The sequence below is a fragment of the Strigops habroptila genome, chromosome 11, assembly GCF_004027225.2.
Source record: "Strigops habroptila isolate Jane chromosome 11, bStrHab1.2.pri, whole genome shotgun sequence".
In the NCBI taxonomy this organism is placed as follows: Eukaryota; Metazoa; Chordata; class Aves; order Psittaciformes; family Psittacidae; genus Strigops; species Strigops habroptila.
Window position 1 is genome coordinate 9,847,231 of NC_046360.1, and position 24,293 is coordinate 9,871,523.

Consider the following 24,293-nt stretch of genomic DNA (forward strand, 5'->3'; position numbering starts at 1 on the left):
GAGAGAGCTAGGATCTGGGGAGACCTTATTGTGGCCTTTCAGTACTTAAAGGGGGCCTGTAAGAAAGATGGGGACAAGGCTTTTAGCAGGCCCTATTACATTAGGACAAAAGGTAATGGTTTTAAACTAAACGAGGGTAGATTAGACTACATATAAGGAATACGTTTGTAATGATGAGGGTGATGAAACACTGGAACAGGTTGTCCAAAGAGGTTATAGATGCCTCATCCCTGGAAACATTCAAGGCTATGCTGGATGGGGCTTTAAACAACCTGACTGAGTTGCAAATCCCCCTGCCATGGGCAGGGGGGTAGACTAGATGACCTGTAAAGGTCCCTTCCAACCCAAACCATTTTGTGATTCTATGACTCTGTCCCCAGAAGATGGCTGCAGGGACATGTGGCAACCCTGCAGGGCCGCAGGGAAACTTCCCCAGGGCTGTGCCACAGGGACATGTGGCCTACAGGGACCCACTTTGCCGTGGCAGCACAGGGTGCAAGGGACAGACTGGTGCATATGCACGACTGGCGGCTACACTGGCACCCCCATCCTTGTGGACACAGTGGTGATGGAGAAAACAGGTTCACAGCCAGGGCTAGTGGCAAAGGGACATGGCTGTCCATGGCCACACCACAAGCCATATGTCCCTGCAAGGGACCTGGCACCCAGAGGCCAGCAGGCAAGCGACGAGAATGGCACAGCCAGGGCCATGTGCTTGCTGCTGGCATGGGGGTTTGGACAAGGCTGCTGCCACAGGCTGTTCATCCCCTGGTCCTGGCAGTGCTGGGGGTTCATTGGGGTTCCCAGGGGTGAGCAAGAGCTGCAAGGAGCCCCAGCAATATGTGTGTGTATTCCCATCCCACCCTCCTCCATACCAGTGCCCCTGGGGTGATGCCAGCTGGCGAGGTGAAAGGACACAGAGACAGCGATGCTGAGCCAGCGCTAGTTCAGTGTCGGTGTTTATTTGTGTGACACTCAGGGCAGGAGGATAGGAGCAGGGCACTGGGGGACATCTGCGGCAGGGGCGGAGCCGCTGTCCCTCATGGTGGGGAAAAGGGAGAGGGCCACGAGGGTCCACCGGGAATGGAGATGTCCCGGTGGGGTTAAGAGCACTCAGCTCTATTCAGGGTCTTCTCTATATTTTCAGCCTCGTGCTTGACTTTGCAGGCATAGGTGTTGTAGCTCTTCCACTCAGAGGCACTCAACGTCAGGTAGCTGCTGGCCATGTACTTGTTGTTGGTCTGCCGCTGCTCCTGGCTGGTCTCGATGCCACTGCTGAGGGTTTTGCCATCAGCCGTCCAGGTCACTTCCACGGAGCCAGGGTAGAAGTCACCAATCAGACACACCAGGGTGGCTTTGTTCTCCTTCGTGAGCTCTTCGTTAGATGGTGGGAAGAGGTGGACAGTGGGGGAGACCGTGGGCTGGCCTGTGAGGGAGAGAGCATTGAGGAGTCAGAGGGGGCTTTGTGCCCCCCCCCAACCCCCTGCCTGCCTGCACTGCAGAGAGACTCCCCACTTCCCCCATCATCTATAACTCTGGTGTATTTGGATTTGGGATACATCTATATTGTTATATAGATGTATATATAAACACGTATACACACACACATACACACATATTTTATATATATAACACATATTTTTATATAGATCATATATGTGTATATATGTGTGCAATCTACATATATATCGCGTATATACTTGTATATACGTTATATATTTTATATATGTACATATATAAAATATATATTGTTATATAAATGTATGTATAATTACATACCATGTATATAATATATGTAGTTATGTATGTGTACATATTTATATATAAAAAACATATGTTATATATACTATGTAAGTATATATAGTATATATATAAATATATAAAACATACTATATAAAAGTGTATGTTATATATATTATATACATATATATACAGTATATAATACATATAAAACAAAATCTCCAGTTACTTGCCCTAAACACATTTCTTCCCTTTTGCAAGGCAATTTTTTAAAAATCAAATTTTCAAAGACAAATCGTCCTGTTTTCTGCCCAATTCTGCTTTCAGACCTTTCAGGTCTGTCTCAAAAAAAATACAAGAATCACCGAAAGGGAGACAGAGAAAAGATGTCTGGTCTTTCTGAGGTGATTCTGCTGTCTCCTCAAAGGTACAATGTCTCCATTTCTACTCAAAACCCAGGAGGACTCCACCATTAAAAACTTTCTGTTGAAGAAATTGGCAAACTCCATTTTTCTTTATTTTCTGCCCCTAATGATTTGGTTCAAGTTGGGATTTTTTTGACAAATTCTTTTGAAAATTACAAAGACAGACAGACAATGTTCCCAACAGCATTTTCAACACAATAATCTCAATTTTTTACATGGCTTACCTGGACAACAGGCTCTTTAAGATACCCCTGAAAAGTTTTTGGTTAAGATCCCAGGGATGTGCCAATTTAACACAAAGTCGGATGCGCCTTCAGCCTGCTCCTGGCCAAGGACAGGCTCCATTTTGCAGTGCCTGCACACTCGGCTGCAGGAGCCCAAAGAGAAGCCCCTGCTCCTCACCAAGGGAGACAGACTTAGTCCTCAGGACTAAGAGCTGAGGATCTAGACCTTAAACTAACAACTAATTTCTTTAACAAAGACAAAAATTCACTTTCTTAGAGACCTAAACCTGATTTTCTGAAATAGGCTCCCAAGGACCTCAGACATATTTCCTGGCCAAATTTTAAGATCTTTCAATTGAGAAAATACCCCCCAATCCTCTATAGCGTGCACCAGAGCCCTCTGAGTCCGCAGGGACAAGACACAGCCTGCAATGCTGCGCTTAGTGCCCATCTCCAAACTGGTGGCAGACCCCAGCCCAGCGCCAAGTCAGAGACAAACCCCCCAAATCACCGAAAAATCAACAAAATGTCACAATTTCACGATGGGGAAGGAAAGACCGAGAAGAAATCGGTGACTCACCTAGGACGGTCAACGTGGTCCCGGCCCCAAATACAGCACACAGTGATACAGTGCCATGCAAAAACCTCCTCCTTATGGCAGGAGCAGTCCTGGGCCCCGTGGATATGGCAGGATGAGGTGATGGGATGGAGATGTCCCAATGGATGCAGCAGGATGAAGGTGCTTGGATGGAGGTGTCCTGATGGACACAGAAGGATGAAGGTGATGGGATGGAGGTATCTTGATGGACACAACAGGATGAAGGTGCTTGGATGGAGGTGTCCCGATGGACATAGAAGGATGAAGGTGATGGGATGGAGATGTCCTGATGGACACAGCAGGATGAAGGTGATGGGATGAAGGTGTCCCAGTGGCTGGATGCACTGTGCTGGATGTGCCCAGGTGGATGTGGCAGGGCAGGATATGGGAATGAATGCATGTCCTTGCTGGAGGATCCATGAGAAAATAGGTGGCCTTGGCCCCACCATCCCGCTTGGAGCCTGTTGGCTGGGCTTTCCAGAGCTGTGGCTGTGTTGTTGGCTGTCCAGGGACCCAGTGCTGCCAAGGACTGCACGCCTTGTGCTCATTACAAGTCCATGTCCTTGCCTATGCTGTGGGGCCGTTAATCCCAGGTGACAAAGAGCTTTGGATGCCCCTTAGGCACTACAGGCAGCATTGTGCCTTGACCTGTGCTGTGGTCATTCAGGTAGCTGTGGGCTGTGGGCTGCCCTGGGGGGCCACCGTCCACCATCCTGCCACACTGTGGCTGTGGCCAGGGGAAATGGGGATCACTGTAGACAGTATGCATGGGGGTAAACTTCATGAATAAACCAACCAACCAACCATCCATCCATCCATCCATCCATCCATCCATCCATCCATCCATCCATCCATCCTTCCCACTGCCCAGAAACACCAGCACTGGCTGAGAAGCAGCAAGGTGGAGCATCTGCCAAGGGCCAAGGCAGACAAAGGGGGTTGGAAAGGAGGCATCAGATGCTGTTGGTAGAGAAGAAGAGCTAGGACTAGTGGAGAAAAGCATGCAGGGGATGCAGATGTCTACATACATTTGCAATAGCCAAAGCAGAGGTGAGCCAGGATGAATTTCAGCTAAGACAAACTAACTTCAAATTCCCCAGGGAAAGCTTGGCTGCTGCTTTGTAAAGTGTTTTCTCAGCATGCTGCTGATCTCACAGGGCACAGGTTTCTCTGCTCAGAGCAAACAAGCTCTTGGAGCAATGAATTTAAAGAGCACCAACTTAAACTGAACTAGAAAATATTCAAGTGTTGTGGTTTGTGCAAGCAGTTATAGTCAATGAGTCTAAAAGCTCCTGAGTTATTAGAAAATAAATGATGCTTCAAAGATTTTGTGGTTTGAGGCATGTTCCATTTCAGAGTTTTACTCTGCCTCTAGGAATGCTTTATGCATTGGTGCATAGTCTAAAACTAGCCAAAAGAATCACTGAAATTGTCTATGCAAAGCATTTAGCTGAAGCCAATGCTATCTGCTGTGGGCAACCAGTTTCTGAGCATTTTTTCAGCCTTCAATTTGGTTTTGATTCTATTCTAAGGGAGCATGATAAAGGCAGACAACATTAGGCTCTGTCAACTACAGCAGAGACACCAAGGGCAGGGCCATGGCAGGGACCTGTCCAACCATCAGACAGGCACAGTAGAGACTCCTAACTGGCTCCTGCAGTGGCAGGAGGTTTTTGTATCACTTCTCTATTGTTTCACGTCACTGTGGGAATATAATTGCTGCCATCGTAGCCACCACAGTAATAGACGGCCTCGTCCACGGCTTGGACCCCATCGATGGTTAGTGTGGCCGTGGTGCCGGACTTGGATCCAGAGAATCGTGAAGGGATGTCCGAGGGTCTATAGGTGCTACTGTAGATCACAGTGACAGGGGCACTGCCAGGTACCTTCTGCTGGTACCAGCCAGCATAGCTGTAGCTGCTAAACCCAGAGCAGGTGATCTGGACCTTCTCTCCTATCGCTGCTGACACTGATGAGGGCTGAGTCAGCGCTGCCTGGACCAAGGAACCTGGAGAGGGAGAGGAGAGAGGGGAGAAGATGGGGATCAGCCGGTGCCCGGGAGCACAGCCCTGCCCGGGCAGCAGGACAGGGCCCCTGTGCACAAAGGCCCCGTGTGGACGCAGCGGGTCTGGCCAGGGCACCTGAGCCATGGGCGAGCAGCGCGAGGAGCAGAGGGGCCCAGGCCATGGCGCAATCCCACCAGCTCCGTGTCCCCACGACGTTGTAGCTGTGCTGGGGACCCCAATGCCCTTTTAAGCCCCCACACGCCCCGGCACGGCCCCTCCATGCAAATCTGAGCCTGCGCTCAGGCCGGATCCTGCCCATACCTCTCTCTCCACCTCCTGCCCTGCTCCATCACCAGTCCCACACCCCAGAGCAGTGGGGCTTGTCCCCGGGCACAGACAGAGACATGTTCCGGTTCAGTGCCCCAAACCCGCCAGCACGGACCCCTCTCCATCCTCAGCATGGGTCATGTGGCTGCAGAGCCACATAACCACACAGAAGAGATGGGCGCTGGGGCTGGGGCCGGGAGCTCTTGCAGCTCCACCATCCCCATGGGCTGGCAGGAGCAGATGTGCCAGCGCCCATGCTGCAGACAGAAGGACCAGCCCTTGCCCAGGCTGTTGCCACGGGTGTGGATTCTTGGGGTCCAGCTGGGCTCAGCTGGGCTCTCCCATGGCAAAAGGGCTGGGAAAAGGCAGAAGTAAAGCCCCTGATTCCATCCCTCTGAGTTCCTCATGTGAACGTTATCTGTGACCGATCAGCACCCGGACCTTAGCCTGGAATGGGTGAGGAGAATAGGGCCAGGAGCAGTCCGCACTGGGATCTCAGAGCAGCCCTCACCCCTGAGCACTGCAGGGTGCTCAGTGCAGCCATGACCTCCTGGCCCCAGCTTGTGGCTCGTGGCGCTCCTGCCACACACCACAGTCCCAGGCACAGAGCTGGAGAACAAGCCACTTGGGGCCCCGCTGCTCACTGGCAGCTCCTGAGACACAAATGCAGCCCCTGTGGGGCCAGCAGCACGGTTCAGAGCCTGGCAATACCACTCACCCTTATGCCAAACTTTGGCCCCTGCCCTGTCACGTTCGTGGGGACACAAGAACTGGCACAGCTGGAAATAAGTGGCATGCCATGAAATGGCAGAGCTGGTGCCTTTGTCACCAGTGGTAGACCCAGTCCCGGGCTCCTGCAGCAGGATGAGGATTTGATCAGGATGCTGGGCAGAGCCTTGCTGTTGTGGGGCCGAAGGGGGACATTGTCCAGGACCGGAGGCTGCCTAGGGGGGCAGAGGTGCAGCCAATGCTGCAGTACCCATGGGCTCCTTGAGCAGCACAACAGAGCAGCCCCCAGCCAGCCCTGCTCTGCCTGGCAGCCTCATGGCATGACCCTGGAGCTCTGCACCATGAGAAACATCTCTTCCCAGGGCTGGGAAGCAAAGCTTCAGTGCTGCTTGTGGCCCATGGTATGTTCCCTGGTGCTGGGGCTGCAGTTTGAGCAGGGCTGCAGCACCCTGGGGGGATGCCCCGGGGGCTCCTGGTGCAGCAGGGCTAGGAGGAGGGCAGGGAGGACCTGACAGTGTCCTGGGTGCGAGCTGGGGAGTGCAGGAGACATTGGACCTGCTGTGCAGGGCAGGGAAAGGGCTGCGGGGGCTCATGTCCTCCCTGAATGACAGGAGATGAGCGCAGAGCTGCGGCTCTAAGAGACATCTGAGCCGAGACACCAGCACAGCCACCTGCAGCACAGACACCAATGGCAAGGCCATGGCAGGGACCTGCGCAACCATCAAACAGGCACAGTAGAGACTCCTAAAGGGCCCCTGCAATGGCAGGAGGTTTTTGTATCACTTCCGTATTGTTTCATGTTGCCATGGGAACATCAGTGCTGCCATCGCTGCCACCACAGTAACAGACGGCCTCATCCTTGGCTTGGACCCCAGTGATGGTTAATGTGTCCGTGGTGCCAGACTTGGATCTGGAGAATTGTGAAGGAGTGCCCGAGGTCTCTTATCGTTAACATAGATCACAGTGACAGGGGCACTGTCAGGTACCTTCTGCTGGTACCAGCCAACAGCATAGTTGCTGCTAAGCCTGGAGGAGGTGGGGCCATGGCAGGGAAATGCCCGACCATCAAAAAGGGACAGCAGAGACTCCTGACTGGTGCCTGCAATGTAAGGAGGTTTTTGTATCAATTTCTCATTACTCTGTGTCACCGTGCCATTATCAGTGCTGCTGCCCCAGTTCCCACAGTAATAGGTGGCCTCGTCCTTGGCTCGGACCCCAGTGATGGTTAACATGCCATTGGAGCCTGGCTTGGATCCAGAGAATTGCAAAGGGATGCCTGAGGGTCTTTTCTTGTTGGCGTGGATCACAGTGACAGGGGCACTGCAGGTACCTTCAGCTGGTACCAGCCATACCAGTTGCCACCACCAGAGCAGGTGATCTGGACCTTCTCTCCTATCGCTGCTGACACTGATGAGGGCTGAGTCAGCGCTGCCTGGACCAGGGAACCTGGAGAGGGAGAGGAGAGAGGGGAGAAGACGGGGGTCAGCCGGTGCCCAGGAGCACAGCCCTGCCTGGGCAGCGGGACAGGGCCCCTGTGCACAAAGGCCCCGTGTGGGCGCAGTGGGTCTGGCCAGGGCACCTGAGCCATGGGCGAGCAGCGCGAGGAGCAGAGGGGCCCAGGCCATGGCGTGATCCCACCAGCTCCGTGTCCCCATGACGTTGTAGCTGTGCTGGGGACCCCTACTCCCTTTTAAGACCCCACGTGCCCCAGCACAGCCCCTCCATGCAAATCTGAGCCTGCGCTCAGGCCAGATCCTGCCCATACCTCTCTCTCCACCTCCTGCCCTGCTCCATCACCAGTCCCACACCCCAGAGCAGTGGGGCTTGTCCCCGGGCACAGACAGAGACACGTCCCAGTTCAGTGCCCCAAACCTGCCAGCTCGGACACCCCATTGCTGGGCCAGTGGGCAGGGCAGAGGTGGGCTGTGGTGGGTAACAGGGGCAGGCAGCGCCTGCAGCTCTAAGTGATGGGTCTGGAATGACACCAACCCCAGCACTCCCCACCCCAGTTTCACCATCTTCCACTCCTATGGGTGTCCGAGGCCATTAAGGTACCCTCTTGCTCTACTGCTTTCCTGCCCTGGCTCTTGCCCTGCCAGCCCAGACCCACCTCTCAAGACCTTTGTTCTTCCCAGGCACCCGCTCCCAGCACCATGGGAGCACCCGGCACTGAGCCCTGGCAATGCCTCCCCATGAGCTGGTGGTGAGCACAATGCCTGGCGCTGGGCAAATGCACCCGCAGCAAGGGCAGCCCCAGGGCCCTGCTCAGCCGCCAGGGCAGCCCCTGGCCAGCCCTGCTCTGACCCAGGCCACATGGCTCGTGGCCCCCTTCGACACCTTGTGCCCAGCCCAAGAGTGCCCACGACAACAGGAAATGCCACCACCCCGTGGCCCACCCCTGTCCCCATCGCTTCCTGCCCCAGAGTGCCTGGGGTATGGAGAGCCAACGGGCAGGGCAGGGTGTAGGGGCCTGTCTCCCTGTGGGCTGCACAGAGGGCACCTGCTGAAGCAGAGCACGTGCCCCATGGCAGGAGCTGCCTCACAGGAACATGTGCCGCTCCAACACAGCATCCAAGTAGCACTTGCAGCAGCAGGCAGCACCAGAGGGGACCTGGGGCAACAGTGGCCTTGGGTGTCACTTCCCCAGAGCTGGGAGTCACCATGACCCTCACCAGCACTGGTGTCCCAGCCAGCACCTGGGAAAACAGCCTCGGCCTCATCTTGGAGCTCTGTGATGGGAAGCGTGGCCACAGGGAGAAGCACCTTCCCTGGTGCTGTAGAGCCCCTCGCCAAGTGACAGGGGATGGGCACAGACATGGGGGTCTAAGGGACAGCCGAGCTGGGACATCAGGCACAGCCACCTGCAGCACAGGGCAGGGCCATGGCGGGGACCTGTCCCACCATCAAACAGGGACAGCAGCGACTCCTAACTGGTTCCTGCAATGCAAGGAGGTTTTTGTATCACTTCCCCATTGCTTCATGTCACCGTGTCAGGATTAGTGCTGCTGTCATAGCCACCACAGTAATAGACGGCCTCGTCCACGGCTTGGACCCCATCGATGGTTAACGTGGCTGTGGAGCCGGAACTGGATCCGGAGAATCGTGAAGGGATGTCCGAGGGTCTATTGGTGCTACCGTAGATCACAGTGACAGGGGCACTGCCAGGTACCTTCTGCTGGTACCAGCCATAGCTGTAGCTGCTACCAGAGCAGGTGATCTGGACCTTCTCTCCTATCGCTGCTGACACTGATGAGGGCTGAGTCAGCGCTGCCTGGACCAGGGAACCTGGAGAGGGAGAGGAGAGAGGGGAGAAGACGGGGATCAGCCAGTGCCCGGGAGCACAGCCCTGCCTGGGCAGCAGGACAGGGCCCCTGTGCACAAAGGCCCCGTGTGGGCGCAGTGGGTCTGGCCAGGGCACCTGAGCCATGGGCGAGCAGCGCGAGGAGCAGAGGGGCCCAGGCCATGGTGCGATCCCACCAGCTCCGTGTCCCCACGACGTTGTAGCTGTGCTGGGGACCCCTACTCCCTTTTAAGACCCCACGCGCCCCGGCACGGCCCCTCCATGCAAATCTGAGCCTGCGCTCAGGCCAAATCCTGCCCATACCTCTCTCTCCACCTCCCGCCCTGCTCCATCACCAGTCCCACACCCCAGAGCAGTGGGGCTTGTCCCCGGGCACAGACAGAGACACGTCCCAGTTCAGTGCCCCAAACCTGCCAGCTCGGACACCCCATTGCTGGGCCAGTGGGCAGGGCAGAGATGGGCTGTGGTGGGTAACAGGGGCAGGCAGCGCCTGCAGCTCTAAGTGATGGGTCTGGAATGACACCAACCCCAGCACTCCCCACCCCAGTTTCACCATCTTCCACTCCTATGAGTGTCCGAGGCCATTAAGGTACCCTCTTGCTCTACTGCTTTCCTGCCCTGGCTCTTGCCCTGCCAGCCCAGACCCACCTCTCAAGACCTTTGTTCTTCCCAGGCACCCGCTCCCAGCACCATGGGAGCACCCGGCACTGAGCCCTGGCAATGCCTCCCCATGAGCTGGTGGTGAGCACAATGCCTGGCGCTGGGCAAATGCACCCGCAGCAGGGGCAGCCCCAGGGCCCTGCTCAGCTGTCAGGGCAGCCCCTGGCCAGCCCTGCTCTGACCCAGGCCACAGGGCTCATGGCCCCCTTCGACACCTTGTACCCAGCCCAAGAGTGCCCACGACAACAGGAAATGCCACCACCCCGTGGCCCACCCCTGTCCCCATCGCTTCCTGCCCCAGAGTGCCTGGGGTATGGAGAGCCAACAGGCAGGGCAGGGTGTAGGGGCCTGTCTCCCTGTGGGCTGCACAGAGGGCACCTGCTGGAGCAGAATACGTGCCCCATGGCAGAAGCTGCCTCACAGGAACATGTGCCGCTCCAACACAGCATCCAAGTAGCACTTGCAGCAGCAGGCAGCACCAGAGGGGACCTGGGGCAACAGTGGCCTTGGGTGTCACTTCCCCAGAGCTGGGAGTCACCATGACCCTCACCAGCACTGGTGTCCCAGCCAGCACCTGGGAAAACAGCCTCGGCCTCAGCTTGGAGCTCTGTGATGGGAAGCATGACCACGGGGAGAAGCACCTTCCCTGGTGCTGTAGAGCCCCTCGCCAAGTGACAGGGGATGGGCACAGACATGGGGGTCTAAGGGACAGCCGAGCTGGGACATCAGGCATAGCCACCTGCAGCACAGGGCAGGGCCATGGCGGGGACCTGTCCCACCATCAAACAGGGACAGCAGAGACTCCTAACTGGTTCCTGTGCTTGTGGGAGGCGTTTGTATCACTTCCTCATTCCTCTGTGTCACCATTATAGCTGCCATCGTTGCCACCACAGTAATAGACGGCTTCGTCCTCAGCTTGGACCCCAGTGATGGTTAACCTGCCCGTGGTGCCTGACTTGGATCCGGAGAATCGTGAAGGGATGTCCGAGGGTCTCTTGGTGCTCTCGTAGATCACAGTGATAGGAGCACTGCCTGGTGTCTTCTGCCGGAACCAGCCATAAACGTGGTTGCTACTCCCAGATATAATCTTGGCGTTTTTCCCCCGGGACACACACACTGGGGTGGGTGAGCCAGAGCCATGTGAGAGCAAGGGACTGAGGCAGGAGGTCCCTGCTGTGCTGCAGCACCCGAGGATTCTGTAGGCTGACAAATGCCCCTGCACCCATCCCTGGCGCCCAGCACAGTTGCATTGCCACAGGGCTCCAGGTGAGACTCAGCCTGGGGGGGGAGAACTGCTGCAAAGCTTTTCTCAGGGAGCTCCATAGGTCCATCTCCTAGCACTGTCCCAGCCTCCTCTGCCCCTCACGTGGATACCAGCAGTGAAAATGAGCCCAGCCAGGGCTTCACCAGTACCATGGCCCCATCACTGGAGACACAGTCACTGCCCTGAGGCACAGCACATAGGGAAGGGCATGGGGAGGGAAAATGGAAAACCCCAAAGCTGAAGAGACAGCCCTGCCTGGCTGAGAGGAAGGAGGAGATAAAACCAACACCTTTGACAAGCAAGGCCTCACTTGCCTATAGCTCAATGTCACCATGAGACTGATCAGCATTGCTGCTGTCCCAGCCACCACAGTAACAGACAGCCTCATCCTCAGCTTGGACTCCAGTGGTGGTTAACATGCCCGTGGTGCCAGAGATGGATCCAGAGAATCGTGAAAGGATGTCCAAGGGTCTCTGGTTGTTCTGATAGATCACAGCGACAGGGGCACTGCCAGGTCCCTTCTGCTGGAACCAGCCATAGCTGTTGCTAATCAGGGAGCAGGAGATGCAGATATGTTCTCCTGGGGACGCTTACATTAAGGGCACATGAGTAGATCTGCCTAGAGACCAGGAGGAAGAGGAGAGAGGGCAGATGATGGGGTCAGCAAGTGCCCCAGGAGCACAGCCCTTCCTGGGCAGTGGGACAGTGATGGGTCTCCTGTGCCAGGGGCTGCAGGGCAGGAAGTCTCCAGTCCAGGGAGCTCACTGGGAGATGATGTGTGACAGAAGGAATGGATGAATCTCCAGTACACATTGGGCTGGTGAGATGCATCACCAAGGAGACCAGAGACAGGGCACTGCCGGGGCAGGGGGCATGAGCTCTGCCAGGGCAGGGCCTTTCAAAGACCAAATGTGCCCCAAGTAACATCCTCTTCCCACATACATCCTGTCACCACAACAGCACAAAGCACCCAGGGCACGTGGACTCTGGCCCTTTGGCTCCTCTGCACCCCTTGAGATAAGTCAGGAATGTCCACAAAGGCAGCCCAGGCCCAGAGTTGTCAGTGGGAGGAGAGGCCTGGTGGTGCACGGGAGGGACATAGTGCCTGGCAGCTCACAGCCTGCAACGGAAACACCTTTTCAGAGTCAATGGATCCTTTCCCAGCCAAGGATTCCCCTAAGCCTGCTCACCCCCATGGAAAGGCTCTCAGACACAAGAGGGACAGAAACTCCCCCTGCCCAGCAGGACGGCAATACTGCACAACGGAAACCATCACTTGCAGGACCCAGCGCAAGGATGGAGGTGCCCAGCATCACACACCAAAACTGCACCGGCAGCACCAGAGGGGAAGTGGCATCAGAGCAGAGATGCAGACAAAACCATGCACAAGCAGAGCTGGAAGAGGTGCAAGTGCAACAGGGCACCGACTGCCTGCTCCCTGCAGCTTTTCCCCACGCAGGGGAGGTGTAGGAACAAACAGGAAGGAAAAAAGGAATCTTAGCATCACCATGACCCTGACGAGCACCAGTGCTGCTGTCCCAGCTCCCACAGTAATAGACTGCCTCAACCTTGGCTTGGACCCCGTTGATGGTTAACGTGCCCGTGGTGCCAGACGTAGAGCTGGAGAATTGTGAAGGGATGTCCGAGGGTCTCTGGTTGTTGTTGTGGATCACAGTGACAGGGGCGCTGCCAGGTACCTTCTGCTGGTACCAGCCGTAGTAGCTGCTACCACCAGAGCAGGTGATCTGGACCTTCTCTCCTATCGCTGCTGACACTGATGAGGGCTCCTGAGTCAGCGCTGCCTGGACCAGGGAACCTGGAGAGGGAGAGGAGAGAGGGGAGAAGACGGGGGTCAGCCAGTGCCCGGGAGCACAGCCCTGCCTGGGCAGCAGGACAGGGCCCTTGTGCACAAAGGCCCCGTGTGGACGCAGCGGGTCTGGCCAGGGCACCTGAGCCATGGGCGAGCAGCACGAGGAGCAGAGGGGCACAGGCCATGGCACGATCCCACCAGCTCCATGTCTCCACCACAGTGGGGCAGTGCTGGGGACCCCAACTCCCTTTTAAGCCCCCACCTAGCCAGGGCATGGCTCTTCCTTGGATCACGGCAGGATCCTGCCCGCATCTCTCTCCCCACCTCCCTCCTGGCTCTGTGAGCAGGGGCTGCTTCTCTTCAAGTGCCACAATAGAATGGCAGGGGTCTGTCTCCCTGTGGGCACCTGCTGGAGCAGAACACGTGCCGCATGGCAGGAGCTGCCTCACAGGAACATGCGCCGCTCCAACACAGCATCCAAGTAGCACTTGCAGCAGCAGACAGCACCAGAGGGGACCTGGGGCAACAGTGGCCTTGGGTGTCACTTCCCCAGAGCTGGGAGTCACCATGACCCTCACCAGCACTGGCATCCCAGCCAGCACCTGGGAAAACAGCCTCGGCCTCAGCTTGGAGCTCTGTGATGGGAAGCATGACCACGGGGAGAAGCACCTTCCCTGGTGCTGTAGAGCCCCTCGCCAAGTGACAGGGGATGGGCACAGACATGGGGGTCTAAGGGACAGCCGAGCTGGGACATCAGGCACAGCCACCTGCAGCACAGGGCAGGGCCATGGCGGTCCCACCATCAAACAGGGACAGCAGAGACTCCTAACTGGTTCCTGCAATGCAAGCAGGTTTTTGTATCACTTCCCCATTGCTCCACGTCACTGTGCCAGCACTAGTGCTGCTGTCGTAGCTACCACAGTAATAGACGGCCTCGTCCACGGCTTGGACCCCATCGATGGTTAACGTGGCTGTGGAGCCGGAACTGGATCCGGAGAATCGCGTAGGGATGTCCGAGGGTCTACCGGTGCTACCGTAGATCACAGTGACAGGGGCACTGCCAGGTACCTTCTGCTGGTACCAGCCATAGTAGCTGCTAGCACCAGAGCAGGTGATCTGGACCTTCTCTCCTATCGCTGCTGACACTGATGAGGGCTGAGTCAGCGCTGCCTGGACCAGGGAACCTGGAGAGGGAGAGGAGAGAGGGGAGAAGACGGGGGTCAGCCAGTGCCCGGGAGCACAGACCTGCCTGGGCAGTGGGACAGGGCCCCTGTGCACAAATGCCCCATGTGGGCACAGCTCAGGGCACCTGAGCCATGGGCCAGCAGCACGAGGAGCAGAGGGGCCCAGGCCACGGCACGATCCCACCAGCTCCATGTCTCCAACACAGTGGGGCAGTGCTGGGGACCCCAACTCCCTTTTAAGCCCCCACCTAGCCAGGGCATGGCTCTTCCTTGGATCGCAGCAGGATCCTGCCCGTATCTCTCTCCCCACCTCCCTCCTGGCTCTGTGAGCAGGGGCTGCTTCTCTTTAAGTGCCACAATAAAATCGCAGGGGTCCATCTCCCTGTGGGCTGCCTGTGGACACCTGCTGGAGCAGAACACGTGCCCCATGGCAGGAGCTGCCTCACAGGAACATGCGCCGCTCCAACACAGCATCCAAGTAGCACTTGCAGCAGCAGGCAGCACCAGAGGGGACCTGGGGCAACAGTGGCCTTGGGTGTCACTTCCCCAGAGCTGGGAGTCACCATGACCCTCACCAGCACTGGTGTCCCAGCCAGCACCTGGGAAAACAGCCTCGGCCTCAGCTTGGAGCTCTGTGATGGGAAGCGTGGCCATGGGGAAAAGCACCTTCCCTGGTGCTGCAGAGCTCCTCGCCAAGTGACAGGGGATGGGCACAGACATGGGGGTCTAAGGGACAGCCGAGCTGGGACATCAGGCATAGCCACCTGCAGCACAGGGCAGGGCCATGGCGGGGACCTGTCCCACCATCAAACAGGGACAGCAGAGACTCCTAACTGGTTCCTGCAATGCAAGGAGGTTTTTGTATCACTTCCCCATTGCTCCACGTCACTGCGTCAGCATTTGTGCTGCTGTCGTAGCTACCACAGTAAGAGACAGCCAGAGAATCATGAAAGGATGCCCGAGGGTCTCTTGGTGCTCTCGTAGATCACAGTGATAGGAGCACTGCCTGGTGTCTTCTGCCGGAACCAGCCATAAACGTGGTTGCTACTCCCAGATATAATCTTGGCGTTTTTCCGCCGGGACACACACACTGGGGTGGGTGAGCCAGAGCCATGTGAGAGCAAGGGACTGAGGCAGGAGGTCCCTGCTGTGCTGCAGCACCCGAGGATTCTGTAGGCTGACAAATGCCCCTGCACCCATCCCTGGCGCCCAGCACAGTTGCATTGCCACAGGGCTCCAGGTGAGACTCAGCCTGCGGGGGGAGAACTGCTGCAAAGCTTTTCTCAGGATGCTCCATAGGTCCATCTCCTAGCACTGTCCCAGCCTCCTCTGCCCCTCACGTGGATACCAGCAGTGGAAATGAGCCCAGCCAGGGCTTCACCAGTACCATGGCCCCATCACTGGAGACACAGTCACTGCCCTGAGGCACAGCACATAGGGAAGGGCATGGGGAGGGAAAATGGAAAACCCCAAAGCTGAAGAGACAGCCCTGCCTGGCTGAGAGGAAGGAGGAGATAAAACCAACACCTTTGACAAGCAAGGCCTCACTTGCCTATAGCTCAATGTCACCATGAGACTGATCAGCATTGCTGCTGTCCCAGCCACCAGAGTAACAGACAGCCTCATCCTCAGCTTGGACTCCAGTGGTGGTTAACGTGCCCGTGGTGCCAGAGATGGATCCGGAGAATCATGAGACGATGTCCAAGGGTCTCTGGTTGTTCCAATAGATCACAGTGACAGGCTCGCCGCCAGGTCCCTTCTGCTGGAACCAGCCAACACCATAGCTGCTGCTGCTGCTAATCCCGGAGCAGGTGATCTGGACCTTCTCTCCTATCTCTGCTGACACTGATGAGGGCTGAGTCAGTGCTGCCTGGACCAGGGAACCTGGAGAGGGAGAGGAGAGAGGGAGAAGACGGCGGTCAGCCAGTGCCCAGGAGGACGGCCCTGCCCGGGCAGCGGGACAGGGAGTGCCACAGCTGGAGGAGAGCACACCTCTCATTCAGGCAGCTGTTTGCTCTGACTGTATCCTTTTTTTTAACAGAAAATTAATTTTCAAACTTACACTAAAACAATGATTGAGCCTGAGAGATGCACAAAGAAGGTGGGAGTTTCGTGATCGTGCTGCCCACAAGAGATTGTGATCAAATTCCCAGAGCTACTCTTTGATTTGTGTCAATAATTAGTACTTGGTTGTTAGGTCTCTTTTTCAGGACATGAAAATGAAAGATGCATGGAGGAGCAAGGTCCAAATCTATTGTAATTTTTCAGTATAAGCGAAGGAAGCGTCAGGAAAGTGCTGTTACTAAAAAGCATTCCATCAGTTTTTTCTAAGGGATACACAACAAATAAGTTATTCATAAGCACTCACACAGGAACGGCAAAGACCAGAGCCACTCCCGAGACAGGGACAGAAATAAGAAAATAGGACTATAAGTGATGTGAGAGAACATCTCAGCTACATGTGCCCCATTGTGTCTCCAGGAAAAATGCTCCCACTCCCTCCTGTCCATTTTGGGAGCAGAGCCCGGGCAAACACATCCCAGTAGAAAGGCAGTTCTGGCAGCAGCAGGAGGACATGGCTGTCAGTAGCAAGAGGCAGCAGGGCGGCAGACGATGCCACACTGTGAACTCTGCAGGGAGGAGGAAAAAGGTCCCAAGCCACAGAGTAACCCCTCCAGTTCTCTGGGACAGGAAAAGGAGGACATTCACAGCTCTGGCTGTGCAGAGAGGAAAGGAACTTGCCTCAGCCTCACAGCCACAACTCTGCTCAGCCAGGGGGGAGAAGGTCAGAAACCTCCCCCTGATCTTGGAGTATGTGTCTCACTTCCTACTACTCATTGTCACCAGACACCATAGCTGCTGCTGCTGTCCCAGCCACCACAGTAATAGACGGCCTCGTCCTCGGCTTGGACCCCATCGATGGTTAACGTGCCCGTGGAGCCGGACTTGGATCCGGAGAATCGCGAAGGGATGTCCGAGGGTCTATTGCTGTTGCGATAGATCACAGTGACAGGGGCACTGCCAGGTACCTTCTGCTGGAACCAGCCAACAGCATAGCCACTGCTGCTAAGCCGGAGCAGGTGATCTGGACCTTCTCTCCTATCTCTGCTGACACTGATGAGGGCTCCTGAGTCAGCGCTGCCTGGACCAGGGAACCTGGAGAGGGAGAGGAGAGAGGGGAGAAGGCGGGGGTCAGCCAGTGCCCGGGAGCACAGCCCTGCCTGGGCAGCGGGACAGGGCCCATGTGCACAAAGCTCCTAAGGGCACAGAGAGACCCCAGCCCCACAGACAGAACCCAAGGAGTGAGCCCTGCAGGCTTCTGAGGATTGCTGGGAGAAGCAAGAGGACATCCCCGCCAGCAGCATGAAGCAGGAGGCAGACAAAGGCAACGCAATTCCTTTTCTCAGGACAGGCACAGGCCCAGGGTCACGTCCTGCACGGTGTTATATAGTCAGGAGGATATTCACAACCAAGGCCATGCAGAGGGGACATGAAGCTGCTGCAGGCCTACAGCCCAGCTCCCCAGTGAAGGAGAAGGACAGAGACGCTTCTCTGTAGCTCACTTTCACATCTCTCTGCATCGCAATAACAGCAACACTGCTGCTGTCAGAGCTACTACAGTAATAGACGGCCTCATCCTCGGCTTGGACCCCATCGATGGTTAACGTGCCCGTGGTGCCAGACTTGGATCCGGAGAATCGTGAAGGGATGTCCGAGGGTCTATTGCTGCTACTGTAGATCACAGTGACAGGGGCACTGCCAGGTACCTTCTGCTGGTACCAGCCAGCATTGCTGCTGCTGCTGCTGCTAAACCCGGAGCAGGTGATCTGGACCTTCTCTCCTATCTCTGCTGACACTGATGAGGGCTCCTGAGTCAGTGCTGCCTGGACCAGGGAACCTGGAGAGGGAGAGGAGAGAGGGGAGAAGGTGGGGGTCAGCCAGTGCCCGGGAGCACAGCCCTGCCTGGGCAGGACAGGGCCCCTGTGCACAAAGGCCCCGTGTGGGCGCAGCTCAGGGCACCTGAGCCATGGGCCAGCAGCACGAGGAGCAGAGGGGCCCAGGCCACGGCACGATCCCACCAGCTCCATGTCTCCACCACAGTGGGGCAGTGCTGGGGACCCCAACTCCCTTTTAAGCCCCCATCTAGCCAGGCCATGGCTCTTCCTTGGATCGCGGCAGGATCCTTCCTGCATCTCTCTCCCCACCTCCCTCCTGGCTCCGTGAGCAGGGGCTGCTTCTCTTCAAGTGCCACAATAGAACTGCAGAGCAGAGAACTGGGATTTGAAGGGGACTGGAACCGCACAGAGACCAGGCGCTTCAAGGCTACCCAGCAGTGAGGAAACACAAGCCCCAGTTCCTCCCACTACAAAGTGAGACATGGGTCTGCAGTGGCTTCACAGCAACCGCAAATAGGCTTGCGCTGGAGCTTGTACCAATCAAGTGCACATATCGTCCTCAACACTTGCCTGCCCAGGGGCAGCCCCTCTGCTACCTGCACCAGGGAGTTACCCACAGGCACCTGGTTGTCCCCATCCCTTTTGCCTCCTGGTTGCCCATGAACCTCAGGACTGTGGTGTGGGGCCACACTGACACCGTGTGGGGACAAGGCAGGCCTCAGGGGCAGCAGCAGTGGAACTGAGAGCAGAGCCCCACACAGAACCAGGCCCATGCTGTCCCTCCTCGCTATAACAGCTTCCACCATGTCAAGAGACATCTCCAGCTCCTGCCACAGCCTGCAGGACTTCTCTATGGGACCCTGACCAAGGCACCCTGTGCTCAGAGGGGGAGCCTCACACACAGACACAGGGCCTTTAGGCACAGCTGCTGTTAACAGAGGAACGTGGGCATCAGCCCTGAACTGGCAGGGAGCACAGGGACCAGAGCAGGGTGGCAGAGATGACAGTGTTTCTCCCAGCTTACCTGAGCCACAGGACCAGACACAGGACAAGACATTTTGAGGGCAGGAGGAACCAGCCACACAACAGGGCTGCGCTACCAGGAGCTCTGTCTCTTCCACACCCTCCACACCCACCACTAGCATTGCTGCCCCCATGCATGGCAGGCAGTTGATGGTCAACCAGGAGCACCCAACCACGGCCACCTTGGGGACACCAGGACGCTGATCAGCACTGCTGCTGTCCCAGCTCCCACAGTAATAGATGGCCTGGTCCTCGGCTTGGACCCCAGTGATGGTTAAATTGCCTTTGGAGCCAGACGTAGATCCAGAGAATCGTGAAGGGATACCTGAGGGTCTCTGGTCACTACAATAGATCACAGTGACAGGGGCACTGCCAGGCACCTTCTGCTGGTACCAGCCAACAGAATTATAGCTGCTGCTGCTAAGCCCGGAGCAGGTGATCTGAATGGTCTTTCCTGGCTCCACTGACAGCAATGGAGGCTGAGTCAGCACTGCCTGGACCAGGGAACCTGGAGAGGGAGAGGAGAGAAGCAAGAAGACAGGGGTCAGCCAGTGCCCAGGAGCACAGCCCTGCCCAGGCAGTGGCACAGGGATGAGACCCCTGTGCTCAAAGTCCCCAATCTGGCTGAGGCACATGAGCCACAGCCAAGCACCACAAGGCAGAGAGGGATAAGGCCAGCCAGTTGCCAGATACCCAGGAGACAGCTCTCAAACACAAAACAGGTTGGGATGCTGGGCAGACCCTTGCTGTCATGGGGCCATATGGGGGCATAGCTCAGGGCCAGGGGCTTCATAGAGACACAAAGATGCAAACACAGCCAATGCTGCAGTAGCTCACGAGTTCCTCATACAGCACAACAGAGCAGCCCCTGGCCAGCCCTGCTCTGCCTGGCAGCCTCACGCATGACCCTGGAGCTCTGCACCACAGAAAACATCCCTTCCCATGTGTGGAAGACAAAGCTTCAGCCCTTCTCTGTGGCCCGTGGAAACATCATTGCTGCTGTCGTAACCACCACAGTAATAGAGGGCCTCATCCTCGGCTTGGACCCCATCGATGGTTAACGTGGCCGTGGAGCCAGACACAGATCCAGAGAATCGTGAAGGGATGTCCGAGGGTCTCTTGTTGTTGTTGTAGATCACAGTGACAGGGGCACTGCCAGGTACCTTCTGCTGGTACCATCCATAGTAGTTGTTGCTGCTCCCTGAGCAGGTGATCTGCACCTTCTCTCCTATCGCTGCTGACACTGATGAGGGCTGAGTCAGCACTGCCTGGACCAGGGAACCTGGAGAGGGAGAGGAGAGAGGGGAGAAGATGGGGGTCAGCCAGTGCCCGGGAGCACAGACCTGCCTGGGCAGCGGGACAGGGCCCCTGTGCACAAAGGCCCCGTGTGGGCGCAGCTCAGGGCACCTGAGCCATGGGCCAGCAGCGCGAGGAGCAGAGGGGCCCAGGCCATGGCACGATCCCACCAGCTCCATGTCTCCACCACAGTGGGGCAGTGCTGGGGACCCCAACTCCCTTTTAAGCCCCCACCTAGCCAGGCCATGGCTCTTCCTTGGATCGCGGCAGGATCCTTCCTGCATCTCTCTCCCCACCTCCCTCCTGGCTCCGTGAGCAGGGGCTGCTTCTCTTCAAGTGCCACAATAGAACTGCAGAGCAGAGAACTGGGATTTGAAGGGGACTGGAACCGCACAGAGACCAGGCGCTTCAAGGCTACCCAGCAGTGAGGAAACACAAGCCCCAGTTCCTCCCACTACAAAGCGAGACATGGGTCTGCAGTGGCTTCACAGCAACCGCAAATAGGCTTGCGCTGGAGCTTGTACCAATCAAGTGCACATATCGTCCTCAACACTTGCCTGCCCAGGGGCAGCCCCTCTGCTACCTGCACCAGGGAGTTACCCACAGGCACCTGGTTGTCCCCATCCCTTTTGCCTCCTGGTTGCCCATGAACCTCAGGACTGTGGTGCGGGGCCACACTGACACCGTGTGGGGACAAGGCAGGCCTCAGGGACAGTAGCAGTGGAACTGAGAGCAAAGCCTCACACAGGACCAGGCCCATGCTGTCCCTCCTCGCTATAACAGCTTCCACCATGTCAAGAGACATCTCCAGCTCCTGCCACAGCCTGCAGGACTTCTCTATGGGACCCTGACCAAGGCACCCTGTGCTCAGAGGGGGAGCCTCACACACAGACACAGGGCCTTTAGGCACAGCTGCTGTTAACAGAGGAACGTGGGCATCAGCCCTGAACTGGCAGGGAGCACAGGGACCAGAGCAGGGTGGCAGAGATGACAGTGTTTCTCCCAGCTTACCTGAGCCACAGGACCAGACACAGGACAAGACATTTTGAGGGCAGGAGGAACCAGCCACACAACAGGGCTGCGCTACCAGGAGCTCTGTCTCTTCCACACCCTCCACACCCACCACTAGCATTGCTGCCCCCATGCATGGCAGGCAGTTGATGGTCAACCAGGAGCACCCAACCACGGCCACCTTGGGGACACCAGGACGCTGATCAGCACTGCTGCTGTCCCAGCTCCCACAGTAATAGATGGCCTCGTCCTCGGCTTGGACCCCAGTGATGGTTAAAGTGCCTCTGGAGCCAGACGTAGATCCAGAGAATCGTGAAGGGATACCCGAGGGTCTATTGGTGTTGTCATAGATCATGTGACAGGGGCACTGCCAGGTACCTTCTGCTGGAACCAGCCAACACCATAGCTGCTGCTGCTGCTGCTAAGCCCGGAGCAGGTGATCTGGACACTGAATGGTCTTTCCTGGCTCCACTGACAGCGATGGGGCCTGAGTCAGTGCTGCCTGGGCCCGGGAACCTGGAGAGGGAGAGGAGAGAGGGGAGAAGACGGGGGTCAGCCAGTGCCCAGGAGGACGGCCCTGCCCGGGCAGCGGGACAGGGAGTGCCACAGCTGGAGGAGAGCACACCTCTCATTCAGGCAGCTGTTTGCTCTGACTGTATCCTTTTTTTTTAACAGAAAATTAATTTTCAAACTTACACTAAAACAATGATTGAGCCTGACAGATGAACAAAGAGGGTGGGAGTTTAATGATTGTGCTGCCCACAAGAGATTGTGATCAAATTCCCAGAGCTACTCTTTGATTTGTGTCAATAATTAGTACTTGGTTATTAGGTCTCTTTTTCAGGACATGAAAATGAAAGATGCATGGAGGAGCAAGGTCCAAATCTATTGTAATTTTTCAGCATAAGGGAAGGAAGCGTCAGGAAAGTGCTGTTACTAAAAAGCATTCCATCAGTTTTTTCTAAGGGATACACAACAAATAAGTTATTCATAAGCACTCACACAGGCACGGCAAAGACCAGAGCCACTCCCGAGACAGGGACAGAAATAAGAAAATAGGACTATAAGTGGCGTGAGAGAACATCTCAGCTACATGTGCCCCATTGTGTCTCCAGGAAAAATGCTCCCACTCCCTCCTGTCCATTTTGGGAGCAGAGCCCGGGCAAACACATCCCAGTAGAAAGGCAGTTCTGGCAGCAGCAGGAGGACATGGCTGTCAGTAGCAAGAGGCAGCAGGGCGGCAGATGATGCCACACTGTGAACTCTGCAGGGAGGAGGAAAAAGGTCCCAAGCCACAGAGTAACCCCTCCAGTTCTCTGGGACAGGAAAAGGAGGACATTCACAGCTCTGGCTGTGCAGAGAGGAAAGGAACTTGCCTCAGCCTCACAGCCACAACTCTGCTCAGCCAGGGGGGAGAAGGTCAGAAACCTCCCCCTGATCTTGGAGTATGTGTCTCACTTCCTACTACTCATTGTCACCAGACACCATAGCTGCTGCTGCTGTCCCAGCCACCACAGTAATAGACGGCCTCGTCCTCGGCTTGGACCCCATCGATGGTTAACGTGCCCGTGGAGCCGGACTTGGATCCGGAGAATCGCGAAGGGATGTCCGAGGGTCTCTTGTCGTTGTAGTAGATCACAGTGACAGGGGCACTGCCAGGTACCTTCTGCTGGAACCAGCCAACAGCATAGCCACTGCTGCTAAGCCGGAGCAGGTGATCTGGACCTTCTCTCCTATCTCTGCTGACACTGATGAGGGCTCCTGAGTCAGCGCTGCCTGGACCAGGGAACCTGGAGAGGGAGAGGAGAGAGGGGAGAAGGCGGGGGTCAGCCAGTGCCCGGGAGCACAGCCCTGCCTGGGCAGCGGGACAGGGCCCCTGTGCACAAAGCTCCTAAGGGCACAGAGAGACCCCAGCCCCACAGACAGAACCCAAGGAGTGAGCCCTGCAGGCTTCTGAGGATTGCTGGGAGAAGCAAGAGGACATCCCCGCCAGCAGCATGAAGCAGGAGGCAGACAAAGGCAACGCAATTCCTTTTCTCAGGACAGGCACAGGCCCAGGGTCACGTCCTGCACGGTGTTATATAGTCAGGAGGATATTCACAACCAAGGCCATGCAGAGGGGACATGAAGCTGCTGCAGGCCTACAGCCCAGCTCCCCAGTGAAGGAGAAGGACAGAGACGCTTCTCTGTAGCTCACTTTCACATCTCTCTGCATCGCAATAACAGCAACACTGCTGCTGTCAGAGCTACTACAGTAATAGACGGCCTCATCCTCGGCTTGGACCCCATCGATGGTTAACGTGCCCGTGGTGCCAGACTTGGATCCGGAGAATCGTGAAGGGATGTCCGAGGGTCTATTGCTGCTACTGTAGATCACAGTGACAGGGGCACTGCCAGGTACCTTCTGCTGGTACCAGCCAGCATAGCTGCCGCTGCTGCTGCTAATCCCGGAGCAGGTGATCTGGACCTTCTCTCCTATCTCTGCTGACACTGATGAGGGTTGAGTCAGTGCTGCCTGGACCAGGGAACCTGGAGAGGGAGAGGAGAGAGGGGAGAAGATGGGGGGTCAGCCAGTGCCCGGGAGCACAGCCCTGCCTGGGCAGCAGGACAGGGCCCCTGTGCACAAAGGCCCCGTGTGGGCACAGCTCAGGGCACCTGAGCCATGGGCGAGCAGCGCGAGGAGCAGAGGGGCCCAGGCCATGGCACGATCCCACCAGCTAGATGTCTCCACCACAGTGGGGCAGTGCTGGGGACCCCAACTCCCTTTTAAGCCCCCACCTAGCCAGGCCATGGCTCTTC

General features: G+C 56.7%; 1 protein-coding gene, 1 long non-coding RNA gene and 2 gene segments (V, D, J or C); 1 reads left to right on the forward strand and 3 right to left on the reverse strand.

The window, feature by feature from the left end:
* Positions 1-929: 929 nt before the first annotated feature.
* LOC115614060 (immunoglobulin lambda-1 light chain-like) lies at positions 930-7,710 on the reverse strand. Of its 3 annotated transcripts, XM_030500310.1 has the most exons (5): positions 7,629-7,704; positions 7,380-7,495; positions 4,701-4,873; positions 2,970-3,004; positions 930-1,426 (listed from the first exon to the last, which is right to left on the reverse strand). In XM_030500310.1, the coding sequence occupies exons 1-5, from the start codon at positions 7,702-7,704 to the stop codon at positions 1,104-1,106; spliced, it is 723 nt and encodes a 240-aa protein (XP_030356170.1). In that variant the 3' UTR covers positions 930-1,103. The 3 variants fall into 3 exon arrangements, 2 of the variants coding, with proteins under 2 accessions (XP_030356170.1, XP_030356171.1); XM_030500311.2 differs by lacking the exons at positions 7,380-7,495; positions 7,629-7,704 and adding an exon at positions 5,129-5,206 and having other exon boundaries at positions 4,701-4,995; XR_003993615.1 differs by lacking the exons at positions 930-1,426; positions 2,970-3,004; positions 4,701-4,873 and adding an exon at positions 7,021-7,035 and having other exon boundaries at positions 7,629-7,710.
* LOC115614063 lies at positions 4,739-7,441 on the forward strand. The gene is made up of 3 exons (XR_003993616.1): positions 4,739-4,824; positions 6,987-7,031; positions 7,376-7,441. It is a non-coding gene; the product is annotated as an uncharacterized LOC115614063 (long non-coding RNA).
* A 1,316-nt stretch (positions 7,711-9,026) lies between the features above and the next one.
* On the reverse strand, positions 9,027-9,543 carry LOC115614485. The segment is given in 2 exon segments: positions 9,027-9,334; positions 9,468-9,543. Coding segments are annotated over 2 exon segments (354 nt in total).
* Positions 9,544-13,066: 3,523 nt separating this feature from the next.
* Positions 13,067-24,201, reverse strand: LOC116915278. The segment is given in 3 exon segments: positions 13,067-13,090; positions 13,970-14,268; positions 24,150-24,201. Coding segments are annotated over 3 exon segments (369 nt in total).
* Positions 24,202-24,293: the final 92 nt, after the last annotated feature.